At 40.6% G+C, this 18,578-nt stretch overlaps 3 protein-coding genes across 3 annotated transcripts; all 3 read right to left on the bottom strand.

Moving 5' to 3' along the window:
• Positions 1–351: 351 nt before the first annotated feature.
• Positions 352–4,823, bottom strand: LOC145454557 (carboxypeptidase B-like). The gene is made up of 9 exons (XM_080332535.1): positions 4,154–4,823; positions 4,021–4,096; positions 3,726–3,959; positions 2,109–2,315; positions 1,639–1,740; positions 1,491–1,581; positions 1,225–1,430; positions 708–792; positions 352–651 (listed from the first exon to the last, which is right to left on the bottom strand). Exons 1-9 carry the CDS (start codon positions 4,213–4,215, stop codon positions 464–466), a joined length of 1,251 nt encoding a protein of 416 aa, XP_080188661.1. The 5' UTR covers positions 4,216–4,823; the 3' UTR covers positions 352–463.
• Positions 4,824–4,945: 122 nt separating this feature from the next.
• LOC145454228 (carboxypeptidase A1-like) lies at positions 4,946–18,293 on the bottom strand. The gene is made up of 14 exons (XM_080332232.1): positions 18,089–18,293; positions 17,440–17,515; positions 16,031–16,267; positions 14,932–15,141; positions 14,634–14,732; positions 14,076–14,166; positions 13,526–13,731; positions 12,731–12,815; positions 12,471–12,664; positions 8,073–8,171; positions 7,913–8,003; positions 6,087–6,292; positions 5,410–5,494; positions 4,946–5,198 (listed from the first exon to the last, which is right to left on the bottom strand). The coding sequence occupies exons 1-14, from the start codon at positions 18,154–18,156 to the stop codon at positions 5,005–5,007; spliced, it is 1,941 nt and encodes a 646-aa protein (XP_080188358.1). The 5' UTR covers positions 18,157–18,293; the 3' UTR covers positions 4,946–5,004.
• Positions 9,159–12,472, bottom strand: LOC145454560 (carboxypeptidase A1-like). The gene is made up of 4 exons (XM_080332540.1): positions 10,849–12,472; positions 10,238–10,316; positions 9,866–10,096; positions 9,159–9,795 (listed from the first exon to the last, which is right to left on the bottom strand). Exons 1-4 carry the CDS (start codon positions 10,917–10,919, stop codon positions 9,538–9,540), a joined length of 639 nt encoding a protein of 212 aa, XP_080188666.1. The 5' UTR covers positions 10,920–12,472; the 3' UTR covers positions 9,159–9,537.
• Positions 18,294–18,578: the final 285 nt, after the last annotated feature.

Here is an 18,578-nt window from a genome sequence, read left to right as displayed (position 1 = left end):
ACTCGAGTCAAGTCAAGTCCCTCGATACTACATGGTAATTGTCGTGTGCCTCGTGTTTTTTTGCGTTTGTTGGTCGCTCTCTTGGTAATGGTCACAATGTGCTGGGAAAGATTAGGACTCAGCAATTGCCAGAGCTGGCTAATGAAATTGAATCGAATTATTGCCGAGGTAATCACTTCTTCACCGTTGCACTTTCGCATGCACGATTAAGGCAGAGAACAATTTTTAGGTAGTTGCCAGCAGACATTATTCAGAACTGTACCTTACGAAACACGTCGAATTAGATACGCTAAGTATAGCCGTACGGTACCGGCGCTCAACTCGTGACGTTCAGCATCAGCACATAACGCCTATGTTCAAATGCAGTTGAATGTATTTCGTCTTTGCTGCACAATCGACTGATCTTCATGCATGTCCGAAATCTAATATGGGTGGTTATCATTACATGTCGTATTTCAGCCATTCAAAAGTTTGCCACTACTATATCCTTTAACGCCACGAATCCCTCGAGCAGCTCCTCGCTCTGCGGTAAAATCTGTTCGGGCGGTAGCAGAAATCCGTACTCTCCAGTGTCTCTCAATTCATACGTGTATGACAGCGTAACTCCAGCCACGTCATAGGCCCAGTCATCCGTCGCCCCAGAAGTTACATCTACGAAAGTTTCATTTTGTTAAAGACGATTACCGTGATCGGAAACGCATACTCACAAATCCCTGTCGCCGAAGGTCCATAGACATATTTTTTGCCGTGGACGGCCTCTATTGCGTCGGCCATTTTTTTAGCTGTTGAGTCCTGTAATAGCAGCGAACGGGAAGTCATTGAGAATGTTTGCTTTTGTTGACGATTGAATTATACGCTCTTTATCCACGATAATTATAGTTTCGATACTATTTTCTCCTGATGTAAACCTCGATTGGCCGTATCACAGCACACCGAACATGCCGTTCAAGGTTATACGTTAGCGGAGATAACATATCTGTGAAGTCGTATGGTTTACACGCAGCATGGTCAGAAGGCCCAATGGAATAAGTATGGTCGACAAATACCAAATAATCTTTAATGAGAGGTAGAACAGGCATTACATTCTTTGTGGTGGAGTAACAGGTAGGCCTACATATTTAAACTTTCCTTATCATTCATACTGTTATGATGCTATGATGATAATACTCGCCTAGACTAGAACCTTATTCGATTCGGACAAGCACTAGTGGCGATTCATCTTACCAAGTAAGCGTTGTCCGGAGTCAAGACATCATCATACCCGTACGGATATAGAATAAGTTGAGTGTACGAATGTACTGTCAGATACGCGCTAATGTTTCCGTATCCAAAACCAAGCACATAGCTGGCCAAGTTTCTCACTTCCGATTCAGAAGCAGCAGTAGGTCCGTGGTAATCATAATCGCACGGATACGGAGAAGCCCCAGGCACTGAAAAGAGGCACGTTTCAATTGTGGGGCCAGGTTACGGTCGAAGTAATATTATCTCACACGACCAATATGCGTCCCAGTTTCTATTTGCGTCCACTCCGGGACAAGCGCTGCTCGCAGTAGGCCGCGTCGTTTGGCGCCACAATCGACCCTGAAATCACTTTCGATGATCCCCGCAATCGCTTAATTCTATATGAAAACGGCTCACCCCTTCCTGCCAAGTCTTTACATATCCGTCGATGTTTATCATCGGAACGAAGTACCAATCAACCTCGTCCAACATACTGGCGTAGTCGTCATTTTGCAGCATCTTAACGAAGCAAAGTTTAATTGAGGCTATTCCTGTTTTTTTTTTAGGATTCCAGTTTGTGCATCAGTGCGTATTTGGAACCTGGTGGGATTCACATGGTCATAAGCTCCTTAAACCTTTCCTACATGAAGATTATATTTGGCTATTATGTAGTACTGTTTCAGAGTATTCACGAGCGTGAATCCTCGACATCTGATCCAATGCATCTGAGCATCACCCGTAAGTATTCACAAGTCATTCAACACCATTGTATTGTGGGGTGGGGTCGCGATCATAAACTTCTCTGGTCCCCTTGTCAAGTTTGGCTGCGCCTCAATCGAAACTGGAAGGTAACATAGGATGCAATCATGTTAATTTATTTTTCGGACCTGTTTGAAGACCAACATCAGCGAGGCTGTTGTTATCCACTCCCTGCAGTGAATCAAGGAGTCCACGAATATTTTCGGTTTTGGATTTGAAGATTCCTTCGCGAATTCCAAAGCGTATATTGGCCTTCCTTCGTAGGTCGTACCTATTTGCCGCTTTGTGGTAAATGATTCATATTCCTCTGCCACCATATCGATCCATGCGTATATCTAGAAATGACGACGTCAGGCGGAAGATCTTTATATGCGATTTATTCATGCAATCGTGCAAATCGTGGATTTTAATGCTGTTTACAACAATATAGTTTGCAAAAATACTCACCATTCAGAAATTTCGGAACTTCTGATTACTCAATTTTTGAAATACTGCCATTTTATTCAACTCTTCTCAATTTAATTCTTTCGTTATTCAATTTGGAAAACTAACGTTTCCAAGTATAGGCTACTTCATAACAAACATTTGTTGATTTAGACATACATTTTAAACTTATTTCAATATATGTTCATTATGCTTATACAGGACATATTGCTCACAAGACTGAATGGATTCATGTCGATTTGTCAAAAATATACATTTATTATATCTGACCATGAATACCGGAAGGTAATATTCCGTAGGACTACGATTTGGAGTGGTCTTTATATAAAATCAGTCGATGACCCTCAACTATACAAAGACAGGCGACAGAGGGACAGTGTTGGGATCAAGTCACTACCTTCGAGTCACGAGTCATTTCGAGTCATTGCACATTTTGACTCGAGTCAAGTCAAGTCACTCGTTTTTTTGGAGGTGACTCGAGTCAAGTCGAGTCAAGTCAGGTCAAGTTACGAGTCAAGTCACAATTCAAGTCAAATTGAATTTTCGAAGCATGAGCGATGATTTAAAGTCATTACATTTTGCTAGATATGTGAAAGACAGATGTATCGGTCATATATCCTGAATTAAATAACGAGTATAAAGTGAAATATACACGCAAAAATGCCTTGTATCGCTCACGCAGACGTAGAGCAGCTAATGGAATACGTGAGCCATAATACAGGAACGAATACGAAGCGTCGCAAAGTTGAAACAAATTGATATGGTATAATACACTACCCATCTACATATCTGTGAGAATATAAACGCACAAACTAAAATCGTTCGATTCAAATCATACAAGAGGTGGTTAAGGTGGGCACTTCGCGATCTAAGCACTGAGCCGTCTGAGAAACAGAGATACGTTGCTATTAGATTATTATTCTACTTCTAGTTCATAAACGTAAGCTGCAATCATTTCGTTTTCGTTCAATTTATTTGTGATGTAACAAGGGGGGATCAGTGAAAGGTACAATCAGTGAATGACTGGTTGCTTTCAGAAGTCACACAGGCGTATCGCGAATACAGTAATCCGAACATAAACAAGATACAGAGATTTAATAGACACCGTTTACTTGATGACTTGAAATTGACTCGTAACTTTTGCTCCTAGTCACGAGTCAATCCACATTTCTGAACTGCCGAGTAAAGTCAAGTCATTTTTGCAAAGTGAATCGAGTCAAGTCAAGTCAAATCATACAAAAAAATTGACTCGAGTCATCCCAACACTGTATAGGGAGCGCATATAATTTGTTGTTGATTACCTCTTCAACTCTGTGGTAAACCGAATAGTCGAAATCAGCCACAGTAAATGCAGCCTTTGCCAATTTCGATTCTGCCACCTGCTGACCAACCAACGATTTCACGTCCTTGATGTACACGGAGTGTGGTGGCAATCCGGAAACACTCAGAGAATGGGATATCTCTTTCTCGTATTCCGACTCCACAAGGAAGTCAACAGGTCGATTTACTTGCGATGGTTTTATCCAGAAATCAATCTAAGAAGAGAGGTATATTTTAGTGATAGCTGTAACAATGTCGCGTTTTGCAAGGAAACACCTTCAGCGTCGACCCGAGCTCTCTCAAGCGAATGATTTCATTTTGAGTTGTCGGCACCACTCGCCAGACCTGCTGACTAGAAGAGGATTTGCTTTATCCAAGAATGGGGGTAGAATCTATGTAAGATACATACCTTCCGGAACTTTGAAATTCGAAGAGTATTACTGTAATCGCTAGCAAACGGATTTTAAACATAATTTAAATCGAGGCTATAACCATATCAATAAAACCTGCTAGCATAGTTACACGAACGTGAAACCAATCATGACGGAACATTTAAACTTGATCATTATTTAACAAAATATAAACAATCCACTTCAATTAACCATTCATTTTGGTTAGGATTCCTATGCTGCACTATACTCAATCTCACTATATTTTGTGAGCGGAATCTGATGATCTTTCGCGCTACAATGACAGATATCACTGACTTAATGAAAAGAACATAACGCGACAGCGCCAAAACCCAAAATTTGAGGGGCAACATTGCCATTTCCGTCCTACGACCACGCAAAGATCAAAATGTGCATACTCGAACACCGCGTTGTAATGCGTTTGTAATTGCCTGCCGATTTTTGCCTACTTTCATCTCTGGTCACACAATGAACGATAGAAGCGTCGCTAAATATTTACTGACCAACCTCGCTTTAGACATGCATACTTACATTCCTTTGACACCACGTACAGTTTGGACTCCAATGACATGCAGTCTATGTGCATTGTGAGGGTTCGATATTATATCATTATGAATATACACTGCACCAGTATCCAGTTATCATTGATGCAATTTGGAAAAATAAATATACCACTCGGCTGGTGGAGCTTACCGGTGATAAGCCTACTGGATCATCGGTAAACTGCACATACCCGGCGTTACGGAAACCTGCCTCTACATATTGTCGCCACATCAGAAATATCACACGCATTTCATACAACCCACTATGTATTTTAACAGTTCGATGTCATTACATTGTTACGACTATATCATGACTGCCAGTTTTCCAAAACAACCTTTTTCAGCTCCTCCATACCAGCAAGAAACTCCTCTCCTTGTGGCATTATTTGGTCTGCTGGCAGTATAAAGCCATAGTTTCCAGTGTCTCGTAGCTCGTAAGTGTACGTGAGTGTCACCCCTGCCTGGTCGTATGCCCAATCCTGGGTAGTTCCAGACGTGACATCTTGAAAGAGCATCGGGTTTAGTAACAACTAAAACAACTTCAAGTTGACCATGCATAATTTGGGCTACATTTAAAACATATCGTAGGCTGGTGACTGACAAAATGAATGTAATAAATGTAATAACAAACATGTTTTAAACAAGGGAACAGTTATAATCTGGATCTTAAAAGCATTTTCCTTTTTAAACACAGCCCTAGACATAATGCTCACAGATGGTGGTTGATGATGGACCGTAGATGTACTCCTTTCCGTGGACAGCCTTGATGGCATCGTGCATCCTCTTGGCGGTTTCGTCCTGAGAATAATCGGCATACTGAACTGCAGAACAGATTTTGCTGAATTCGATATCATATTTTCCTTTCCATTGCACTATAGCGTGTTTACATTTTACGCATATCCCTATATCCACCACCTGAATGGTGTGACGCATGCGGCTCCAATTTTTAGAGATATGGTCCATCGAAAATGTATATACTACGGTAATTAACAATAACACCATGTGATTAAATGACCAATAATAACAGTTATAGCAAATATACTGATGACGCGAGGCCTACTTTGTCAGTAGTGGTCAGTATTGAAGTACTTCTACTTTTACTGAGTAATAAAGTAACCTTTGCCTATATTTGCACCACGCACTCAAGTGGTGGTGTTTTTGGGCTACTTACACTTCTATACATAGCAGCTCTTTGGGCAAGATTACGAGCTCAACTTGATCTCTGCGGTATGTATTTCTAATCCGGAATTAAATTCGAATTTCAAGCTTTTGCAAATTCGGTAATTCCAATTCTGAACTACTTTAAAAATTGTCAAGCTACAACTCTAATTCGGAAAAGATCAAAATTTTCTAGTTGTCAAAACTGCCGTAGGTCCCATCAATTTCTTACCACAAAGTCATATTCCGGAATTTCTTCCGCGGTGAAACCGTACGGGTAGAGAATAAGTTGAGAATATGAGTGCACTGTGAGGTAAGCGCTGATGTTGCCACGACCGAAGCCAAGAACGTAAGATGCCAGGTTACGAACTTCAGACTCGGAGGCTGGGGTCGGTCCGTAATACGAAAACGAGCACGGGTGGGGAGAGGCTCCGGGCACTGAAGAAATCGGAAATGAACATTATACTTGTTATCAGGGTTGAAACCAAGTCACAGAAGTTTACGAGTTACAAGTCAATTAGACTTGTATAGTTTTGACGCGGGTCAAGTCGAAACATTTTCAAGTCACAACCGAGTCAAGTCCCAGTTCAAATCGGGGAGCAACCGATAGAGTCCGAGTCATAGTGTTATAACTCGATTCGTAGTTAAAGTGATAGAGTTTACTGTTCAGTATCGATTTCAAGTCAGGTTAAATTCACATTTAACACACTGTAAAACTCTTTGGGTGATATCGAATGCCTCGAATTCATAGCATAGCCATTTTCTCACTGTAACTATGTTTATTTTTATTCAAACATATAAAGTACAATTTTTGAGCCTATTTTTCAAACAGCGGTTCTGATATACGTGACTTGAATAAGTTACACAGAATGTGTCCAGTTATAACACTTGGCCGAGTCAGCGAAAAATTGCGACTCCAGTCCTACTCGAGTCAATATACAACCCTGGTTGCTATCAATAGGGCTTGACACGATTGTTCGATCACGTACTCGAATCTGAATCTAGTTGTTAGCGATTGCGCATGTTATATTCTACATCAAGTGACTCGTGTTTTTTAGAGAATCAGTGTGCGATCCAAACGCTCTTCTTCATTTGTATTTCGTGTATGTAATCATTATAATTGCCCGATTCTATTCGATTGGATTGCTCGATTACTGTTTCATTTGTCTCCTGTGCTATTTATTGTCCTCGTCAATCTCCTCCCATACTCCGTTCCGTCGAGCATCGGACGAGCAAGCACTATGGCGAATCGCACTGAAAGCATCTTAGTATTCTTGAAGCAAATCGTAAGTCGACATCATTATTCGATTTTGGTTGCTTGATTGTAGGCAGGCGAATAACAGCAGACAGGACTCTACGCCTGGAAATCGGCACTCATCCGGATCGGAGTGTCGCGTCGAAACAATTTTATTACTTCTAGTGATTCGAGTCGAAATATTATTCTTATCGAGTACTTAAATCATACGCTCTTCGTCCCTAAAATGTAATTTATCAAAGACAATTATATTATCGATACTATTTTTCCACCGTGGAAGCCTCGAAACCTCGACTGATCATCGCATCCATGCATACGAAACTTGTACCACAATACTATATATATCCACGTTAATTAGAATGACATATCTTAGAATTCGTAATCAACGCGCAGCTTTGTCAGAAATTGCTATGAAATAGGTACGATATACTAAATACCAAATCGTCTTTAATGTGATGCACGACTAGCATTACATTATCTGTAGTGGCATATAAGGTACATATTTGATCTTGCCACATCACTTAAACTTGTTTGTTTGTTTGTTTTGGGGGTATTCATGGTGTTTGTCGACTACTATGGTCATTTACACCAGGCCGATATTCTTCTTATTTCCGTAACTGCCGACTTATAGCACGGCCCACCTCTAGGCTTTTGTAAGACACCGCTGACGCGGATGAGGTGGCGAGGAGGAGCCTAGGTAAACCTCCAACACTTAGGTATCGAAATTCGGAATCACTTAAACTGATTTGACTCGACTTTGTCCGGCCCTAGTTAACAATGTCTTTCTTTTCCTGTATTCTTACTTGACCATTTTGCGTCGAAATTCCTGTTTGCATCCACGCCATCGCAAGCGCTACTGGCGCCGGGGTGAACTGTTTTGCGCCAAAGACGATCCTTGAAATTAGCAACACATCAATACCACACTTTTGTCGCAGACATTGTCGGGTCAAGTTTTATTCTAACCTCTTCCCACGTTTTGATATAACCATCGATGTTTATCATTGGAATGAAATACCAATCCGCTTCGTCCAGCATGTGCGAATAATCAGCGTTCTGCAGCATCTGCAATTAGATTTCTACTATTATTGTAGGCACAATGCTGTATATCTTACACAGCGCAGAATCTGATGCTTCCATACCAGAAAGTGACCTAGTGTCAGAAGTGGTCACGTATTCATCGTTGGTACTCCAGTAGATGTGGTAACGCCGTAGATTTTTACTCAATTTCAAATAGGCGATTTGAAGACGTGTCAAAACTACTGCAAGTAAACGTAGAAAAGGGGAGGGCCGAAATGTACTGAAGTATAATTAGTTTCTAACATTTGATTTGGCCGGGGTTTCTTTGACAGTTAATGGGTGATGGACTACTTTTGAATCTGCAATGTTCGTCTTCGCAAATAACGCAAAATTATTAATGACGAGAGTGATTATTCTTTGACCTACAAGAACTTAATTTTGACAAAATTTCACTTCCAAGTATTAAAATTTGGCATTGTTTCGCATAACGTTAGAACTGTACTTCATTTCTGGTTGAAACCGTCAATCTTTGCAAAGTAGCTTGGCAAGAATTTAGAAAAAACGTTCAACATCAGCAATTGTTTGCTGGCGCCGTTGAAGTTCACTGCTTCTTGCCGACAATGTTTTATACATCGACCTTTTCAGGCCGCAACCCAAATATGACAATATGTTGACATCTCGCGATCTACCCGTATGTTGAGAACTACTGTGCTATAAGAAACGATGTAGATCACGCAATCAACCTTCAGGTTCAGATTTAAGATATCGGCGTGAGCTTGTAAAAAAACTGGTGACCTAACAAAAATTTCATTTGTTTTTCGGTATGACGATCATCACGCCACGTCAATTTATTTATTTCATTCGATGGTTTATGATTCACAATGAGTAGACAATTACCCATCCACAACCGTAAGACTGTGAAGTAGTGCACACGGTGTAAAAAAGTTCACCGATAGCGCAACCTCTACGATACCAACGAAATGCAGTTTGCACAAAAGTTTTGCCTTTGGTCAACGCTACAATTTTGACAAAAATTTGAACTTTTCTAATGACCCAATGAATACGTAAAATCTTCCAAGATATATTCAGAAGTTATTGTGGTGGTTATTTCACCCGGTTCTTGAGTAGGTTTCTCGCATTAATGTGACGCAAACGCATCACAAAACTATTTTCTACTTTGCTAAATCAGTATAATGTAAAAAGTAAATAGTAAATAGTTCTGCTTATTTTAACATCGTTCAAGTAGAAGTGGAATTAGTTTAAAACACAACTACCTGAGTAAGTATAGTGCAAGTAGCCAAAACGTACATTATTACTTCGAACAGGAAGAATACTTCTGTTCGCAACCAATGGCGAACAGCGTTGTATGTTACAAGCACAGATTAGTAAACCGCACCACTTTAATTCGTTACTATCGGGTAAACCGCGCATATCCGTTATTGCATACTAGCAAACTTTCCTCTTTAAAGATGTACATCAAAGAGGCGGTCGTTATCCATTCTCTGCAGTGAATAAGAGCGTCCACGAAAATCTTCGGCTTCGGCGGTGACGATATACCTTTCGTGAACTCCAGAACATAAATCGGATTACCGTTGTAAGTAACTCCAATTTGTTTCTTGGTTACGAATCCACCATATTCTTGCACCGCCAAGTCCATCCAACCATAAATCTAGAAAGGTACGATCGAAAATGCAATATGCATCGGTGAAATAAACTCTGGACTGTTGATTCAGTCGTACCTCTTCAGCGGAGTGGTAGTTGGAATAATCAAAATCGGCCACAGTACGAGCAGCGGATCTCGGAGTGGGCTTGAATTGCTGTGCAATCAACTTGTCGACGTCATGAATGTACGCCTCAACAGCGGTTAATCCATTCCTTTCCAACGCTGCAGTAACTTCTGCACGCTTTTCACCCGTCACTAGGAAATCTACAGCTCTCCCAATGGTTGTCGGGCCCTTCCAAAAGTCCAGCTACAAATTGATGCTATATCAGTTTCAAAAGTAGCATATAGCATCCATTCGTATCCCCGATACCGGAAGCTGTCCCACGCACACATTTTAATAGATTCTGCATTGCAACTTAACTGTATATACAGGATCAAATATACTGACCTCAAATATTACGCCGATATCTCGCAATTTCTGTATTTCCTCCGCACTGGAAGGAACTATCCGCCACACCTGACGTTCGCTAAAACAGACGGTGGGAGAAATTGATCATTTCGTGTGTTGACTGCAGTACTAACTACAGTTGTAGCAGTCTTAACATCATAACATAACATCGATGGGTTATTTCATCTGAACAAGTCACACACAATGTACAATGCGATGTCATGAAGAGATAGGAGGATGTCGAACGACACGCATCAATAAATCCTTTACTCTAACAAGCCCCGACCCTTTCTAGTTCTTTCCGTTCCTTGTGAGTGCTTCCGTTCCTTGTGAGTGCTTCCTTTCGTCGGGTCTTTTTCTGGGCTTTTTTGTCGCAGTAAGAACGGCGACGGCGGGGGAAGAGGAGCCCAGATAAACCTCCGATGGGAATCGAACCGGATCCGTCAGACTGGTGGGTGCGTATCGTTACCACTACGCTATCTCCCCGCCGTTTTACCTCAATTTAATTACAGCCCGTGATGCTAAAGACTATTGATGTGATATTCATCACTTAAAACTACTACAATATTAATAATACTATAGTTATAAATATCTTCACCTGTATTACTTACGATGTTTTATGTGCTGAATCGGCAAATACAACAGTTGCTGCCAACACTGAAATGATATGTCGATAATACATTACAGCTGTTATTGCGCGATGATAGGTAAATGAGTGAAGATGGAGGCAATCTAGGTATATCTCCTAAAATCTTTTTATCCCATCAAACAAAGTTGCCGCATATTGGTAACAAAAGTCAATATATAATTTACCAATGTCCCATAAAGGCATATTCAAAAAGTGTAAATACAATGGGGGTTGCTCACTTTTCCATTTATATTTAAGTAGCTAACCATTATTTGTGGTACGAAGGAATGCACATATTCTCTTTCGCACTGTTCAAATAAAGTAGGCTTACGATATATAACATGATATTCTGGGTTCAGCTATAAAGAGTTCATATGCCTGTTACTATTTACAAGCGCACACATTTACCGTATGATAAGCGCTTGTACAGTTGAAAGTTATAGACACAGGGCCCGTTACGCGTGTTCCATTTATTGGAAATTGATGACATGGGATGATATAATAGCATGTAAACTCATAAATCAACTTGCGTGCGTGGACACAACAACTTTACAGGAATCTAATGCATACATGCAGAGACCACAAAAGGTCATAAGCCGTGCCGTAATGCTACTGCTTCCAGCCAACAGAGATTAGGTGGATTCAAATTTAGATTTGGATCTAGGGTTGGAGATTTTGAAGAGCTTTGGACCGGATTTGATTCGGCGATTTTTTTTCAAAGGATTTGCATGTACAAATGTACAATGTACAATGTAAATATATAATTCTCAATCATTTGAATTTGGATGCTTGTTAGCGATGAATGTACGCTATCACGGGACTTGGACTTGAAATTGAAAATCATATCATCCATCAACTCATCTAATCGCATCCGCCCATCCTTAAATGGGTAATGTAAGAGTTCATTCCATGTGCGAGTATGACTGAGAAATATATATCGCCCTTTATCAGGTCTTATTTGGTCATTATAAAGCTGGTAGCAAGCTTTTATTTACTGAAATTTGACTCTACTACCAACCAACTGCTCGTTTCTTAATTGTTCAGTTGATAAGTTATCGCTTATTATCTCAGCCAGAACGAATATTGACATAGGCGAAAGTTTGACAGCAACTGTTAAACGCGAAGGAAAATGAATCAAAATGACATCGCAATATCGAAGGTCCTGGTGTTTCATGATTGGTTCTCTTTAAAATCTTGCTCTCGACTTCGAACACGTGTTGAGCACCGCCAAGTATAAATGTAATCGTGAATATCGTGCTTACTTTTCCCTGTTCCTATCAATTTTTAAGATCTAAATCCTTCAATCTACGTTATGGATATGGAAGACGTTATTGGTCAACAAATTGGAATCGCAATGAGCATAATTATAACTCCAAAACACTGTACTACACGAGCATAAGCAATACGCATAGCTCTTTTCAGTTCTATGAAATCTAATCACCTCAAACTATACAAGTGCACTGTCATCTTTATCATGAAGAATTTATTGTTGTCGACGACCCATATCCAACCATGGCCTACTATACCAGCATCGTACAGTCTAGGATCCAACAAAACAAATCGTAAAATCATTCGGAGCAATGTATCTCTTTCATGTTATCATTATAGGTCGTCTTGGTTCTCCATCACATATTGCTTCAACGCTTCGATACCCGCCAGATATTCTTCGCCGTTCGGAATGATTTGATTGGCAGGTAGCAGGAAACCGTATCGTCCGGTGTCACGTAACTCGTACGTATACGTTAGGGTCACGTTCGCCACGTCGTATGTCCAATCCGTGGTGGCACCAGAAGCCACATCTGAAGGTAATTTATGTCAAAGGTTACTGCATAGCAAGCGTGAACCAACGAAAAATGCAATTTTACATAACACTTGTGCTGTTGAACCCCAGGTGTAGTACATGCCATGGACCGCATCTATGGCATCGTGCATCAATTTCCCGGTGACATTCTAAAAATATAAGCGGGGATCAAATAGCAGAATTCGTTTTCATGGACAAGGTTTGGGATTTTACGCCGTTGAAATTGAGAGAATTGAACGTACATAACAGTGCATTGTCCTGATAATGGGATATTGTCACTTATCGTTCCGATATTTTAGCCATATAGCGGGACTGGGAAATCAAATTTTTGTTACTTTTAATGACGGTAGCAAACGTTTTCGTGAGTAGAATCTAAACCAAGGAGTCAAATTCATATTGCCTTGGGCCACATACGCCTGATGGGGGCCTTAAATTGTAACATCCATAATCTGAAGCAAATAATAATAAGATAAGACAACTTTGCACGTCTCCGAGTATATATCAAGGTGCCTAACGATTTTTCGCGTGATATCCGTACGCGCAATTCCCGGGTGGGAAATATGCATTTGGGGTGAGTTTGGAGCTCCTTTTTCATGGTCAATCTTCATCAAACTTCTTGTCATTGGATGTGAGGAATTTAGCAACATCTATTCATGGTACCATTCAGTTGTGGCCCCAGAATGATTTCAGGCCAGCCCCAGACATTTCGCATCATTTATTGCATGAAGTAAGAATCTGACGATTTAAGTACATCCACTTAAATTAATCTGTCGTGCCAAATTTGGCCAGTAAGGCACGAGCTTGACATTCCTATTCTTATTTGCCCACGCACTTGCACATGTTGTTTAGGCCCACTTACTAGAACATCCGCGTCTGGTGCGTCGTCAACTGAGTACCCAAACGGATACAAGATGAGTTGAGAATAGGAATGAGTGCTGATGTAAGCGTCGATCACACTGTCGCCAAGGCTGAGGACAAAGTTTGACAGGTGTCGAACTTCCGATTCCGACGCGGGTGTCGGTCCGTAGTACGTGTACATGCAAGGGAATCCAGATGCTCCCTCCCCTATTGCAGAGAAAATGCTTTTCAATTTGCGGGCAAATGGAGCAGCTCCTTTCACCATGATTCGGTGCTACCTGGTGGTATATTTTGTCATGTATATAAGTGGCCTAGGAATTGGCAATCAACTTGGGAGGGAGGTGGTGATGACTACCGCATATTTTATTCGAAATTTGGTATAACTTTATGCTGGATGTATTCGATGATATGCTACGACAATCGAGGATGAAACGATCCTAGAAGGACAAGAAATTAAATCGTATATCCAATTCGTATTGAAATGAACCCGAATATTTTCGGCTGACACTCGTCATGGGTAATCGTCATGACATCGATTGTGACCTTCGTACCGGACCAGTTTGCATCCCAGTTTCTATTGGCGTCTGTCCCTGCGCAAAGACTGCTCGGTCCAGTACTCATTGTTTTCCTCCACAAACGGTCCTGAAATGAGACTAGGCATAAATGGGCGCACGGTGTTCTCACCAATGCTCCATCATGAATTTCCTAGTAAAATGCGCCCCTGCCCGGGGTTGTAATTGAACATTCCCTGGAGTTAAAACATTAGAGGGGGCATCAAATTAGTTTGTCCGTGAATACAAGTGGTGGCAGTTTCCCCAGTAAGATATTTCATCGTAAAATCTTGATCTTGTGCATGAAGTTGCCGTTCCTCTGGCCCATAAAGTTTAAAGACTGCTTCATATACCAGTTAGCATCGATTCGTAAGAGAAAAAATACGGCAGGTAACTGAATAAGTGATTATGTAATGAACCTTTATTACTGTACTGTGCATGTACTGTGCAGAGTTTACGTTATAGGAAAAAGCTTAAGGATAAATGAATGGTCGTGATATGTGTCATCTGTTCGGATACTCTGGTTTGCGCGTCTGGAAGATATACTCAAATTCTCACCCCATTCCAAGTTTCAATGTAACCGTCAATATTTATCATGGGTACGAAATACCAATGCACATCATCCATCATATGCTGGTATTCTGAGTTCGTCAGCATCTGAAATACATTTGTCATCATTTTGAAGTATATGATGTGGAAAAGTATGCCGTCATCGTGATACAGTCCAATCATACTTTCTTTCTGCTCAATGCACTTATATACATATAGACATATATGTTTGTTATTATTTTTTTATCCCCTTTGTGGTACATGTCCCTTTTTCATTGAACAGATACCAAGCGATTACGGATCGAACCTCTTTGAAAATGAATAGCAGCGACGCCATGCTGATCCATTCCCGGCAATGGATGAGTGCGTCAATGAAGATGATTGGTTTCGTCGGTGATGCGGAACCTTTGTTGAACTCCAGCAAATACAGCGGTCGTCCTTCGTAAGTAATTCCAAATTGGTGCTTTGTCGTGAAGGATGAGAACTCGTTAGCCACCAAGTCAATCCATTCGTAGACCTTCAATATTAGAACGGACATTATAATAACCGTATTTTGCATAATAGATATCTAGTTAAGCTACACACCGTTTCGGGAATCGGATTGGACTGAACGGACTTCAATCATTGCATGAACTGCTCAACATAGTAGAAATATTACCCTGTGAAGTCTCCGACAGTCGTGATCAACAACATATTCGTTTTCACGAAGAAGAAAACCGCGGCAAAACGTCATGTTTCAATGTTTACATAACTACAGACTACTGCATAACTAATCCATAAGCAACGAATTTTACAAGTTGACAAACTGTATCGCTTCGAAGTATCAAAAGTCATTCACAGATATTTTTCCAATAGTTTGCCTCGTGTGTTTGAAGACTTTTGCATGCCTGCTAAAAATGTCCACTCCCACTACACGAGATCCGTGTCTAAAGGAAATATCTACTTACCCACATCCTAGCAACCTAACCGATTCAAAAAAGCCCTACTTGATCACCTCTTGCCGTTACACTAACACTGTTGCCCGACCTCTTCATTGATCATTTGCTACTATCGTTTAATTTTTCTTCCATTTTATTTTTTTAACCACCGTAACATTTTTTACAGCCAGGCTGTTCAGAGTTAAGTGTGCCTGTTTGATGCTGGTATGATCAGACTAGATGACCTTCACGGTCTTATCGATCATTCCTATCTAATACCGAATACTGTGAATGCATATTTTCTGTACCACCACCACCGTCGTGTGTTATGTATTTTGGTTTGATGAAAATAAAGACTCTCTCTCTACTCAATTACTTATTGCTCACTGTTCTCAAGTAGCATGGGTGAATTGCCATTCTTAAAGGGATTAATTATTAGGAGTGAGATAAGATTTATTAGGCCAACGGAATTAGCTGATATTGACGTACTTCCTCAGCTGGATGATAAACACTGTAATCAAATTCCAGCACACTTTCCGGGGTGACACGTTTAACGTTTGATTGTCTCTGGTTCTCTTGATCGATAAGATCTTGCACGTCTGGTATGAAGACAGTGAAGTCGTATCCGATGCTTTTCAGTTCTGACTCTATTTTCTCTTTCAAATCGGGCTTCACCAAAAAGTCCACCTGCCGACCGGGTGCGGTTGGCTCCTTCCAGAAATCTAGCTGCGTGTGAAAATAAAAAACGTTAAACGGCATGCTACTGTAATAAGATGGTACGTTGCCCGACATAAGCAGACTTATGTCTTATTACTGGTTACTAAATTAATCTCAAATTCGATTCCCATATCTGATGTTCACATCAGTCCCTCATTTAGAAATATATTTGGATGGTCTTTTCATCTGGACATAACGCAAACTTTGACATTTAAATTTTACACGTTCACTCGATATTTGACCCTGCACCAGTACCGCATAGCCTTCGACACCGTTCCTCTTCTCAAAATCCAGTTGGACTTGAGCATTGGGACATCACTATGACTTTGGCTGCGGCAAAGCCCTTCTGCATAGCACTGAATTCACTAAAATGCGAGTGTGTGCTGATGAGGAAAATTTAAGATCCCATAATCATGATAATGTTCGATTGAGTTGATGATGCGCCGGCAAGCTCAAGCTCGTAATCAAATCAACTGTGATAAGATGCTAGTTCTTACCAGCTTGCTTTCCAATTAGCCATTGTAAAAAACAGCGAGCGTATCGTGATACTAAGCCATATAAAATAGCCAAATGTAACCTCAAACGTACTTCTAACTCTTGCTATACTGATGTCACATGACATTTACCCTTCGAGGTATTGTTTCTGCACGTCTCTCTTGTATTGGACTCTATCCGTAAATCAATAATTTTCGATCCTTTTCTATACCCGAACTCCTTACGTGGAATTAATCTGTAAGCTCGAGGACTCCTGCATCGTTGAAATTGACGATCAATTTTACAAAATCAAGCTGAGGATGGAGCTGATGGAGGTGGTGTCTTCGAAAATTTAGGACACGTATAGCGTATAGCTATACATTGTAATGTAGTCATGTTCATGCGTACTGCTGAAGTACCTACCACAGTGAACTTGGACAATAACAAAAAAGCCACAGAAGATTGCGAATAATTATTTTTGCAAGAAATCCAGCGAATATCACATAAACATTAAACGATCGCTCGGGTGCGGTCGCGGCTCAGATTTAGATCATTTGCGACCCATGTTTGGATCGCGACCCATCTTTAGTAACCCCTGCCCTATCACAAGCTAACATGACCCCCTAATCCTAACTCGATATTTTGTATGCCTCGCTATTACGACACTCGCTGTTTTGACGGTCGATATTTCGCCAAGATGTTCTTACCACGTGTTTCTCCCCAATCTTTTCGATGTTTTTGAGTTCCGCAGCGTTTCGCGGTGTCATCCTCCATACCTCCGACCTACAAATACGCGAATATATTTTGGGAAACATAGTGCGACCAGTACAGCACTTCCACGAATAAATATTTGCTATGGGCTATGAGTTGTAGTCGGGAGTTTTAGCATAGTACGTCGAGTGGAAATGTCTGAATCCCACTTCCCGTTACTAAAGAGTCACTTTTAGCCTACTACCAGCAGTAATTCATGAATCGCAAAGAGAGTTCCCATTTCTCTGTAGGAAATAAGGAGGAATATTTTCTGGAATTCATTTAGGTACTCAAACGAATCAAAAGCTATTAAATGCTTCTACTTGACTACACGAATCCGAGAATTGAACACTTTGGTTATCGAACTTAGTGTTCCACGATTATCACAGCATCTGACACATGTAGCGCGAGGCTACGCAATTTTTTATCGTCTAAGATGTAGAAATCTGAACTGTTGGTTGATCTTCCTTCATTCGTGTGTCCTAGAAAACTGTGACACTTAAATGCTCGACCAATTCCGGAGCTTACTATACTCCATTTTTAATCGAATCAGCCACGTATATACCTTAATTTGCAGAGCACGGCAATTTGTTGCTGGAGACTTACCCGGTATATGATATCTGTTGACTCTCACATACTAGGACAAACACAATGCCTAAGACTATTATCCTCATGGTGAACCTATCGCCTGGAATGTATATAAATCTGTGATTCTATCACTTGTATCCCCTCTCTAACGTGACTTCTACACTTTTTCTACAAATGGTATAGGCTTGCGTTTCACTGTTATATTTTACTGCTATCCATCTGTCTGTTGTATTCTCGTTATTACACTTTATTGTAAGGTGATTAATCAAAGGCGATTTATGTATAGACAAATATTAGACATGTATACACATCATCATACTTACATCTTTCCGTGTTTTGATGTACCCGTCGACGTTTTAATGAAATACCAATCCGCTCCATGCAGCATGTGTGAGTAATCGTCGGTCTCCATATTATCTGCAATCACTACTATTATGGTTAGAACACTTCTGTAGTTTTCACAGTGGAAAACCTGTGCATGGATTTAGGCGCAATAAGTATATATAAG

Source organism: Botryllus schlosseri, chromosome 13, assembly GCF_051294905.1.
Source record: "Botryllus schlosseri isolate E-star chromosome 13, Bs_hap1, whole genome shotgun sequence".
NCBI lineage: Eukaryota > Metazoa > Chordata > Ascidiacea > Stolidobranchia > Styelidae > Botryllus > Botryllus schlosseri.
Note: the sequence above shows the minus strand (reverse complement) of the source record. Positions and strands in the feature narration are given on the sequence as shown.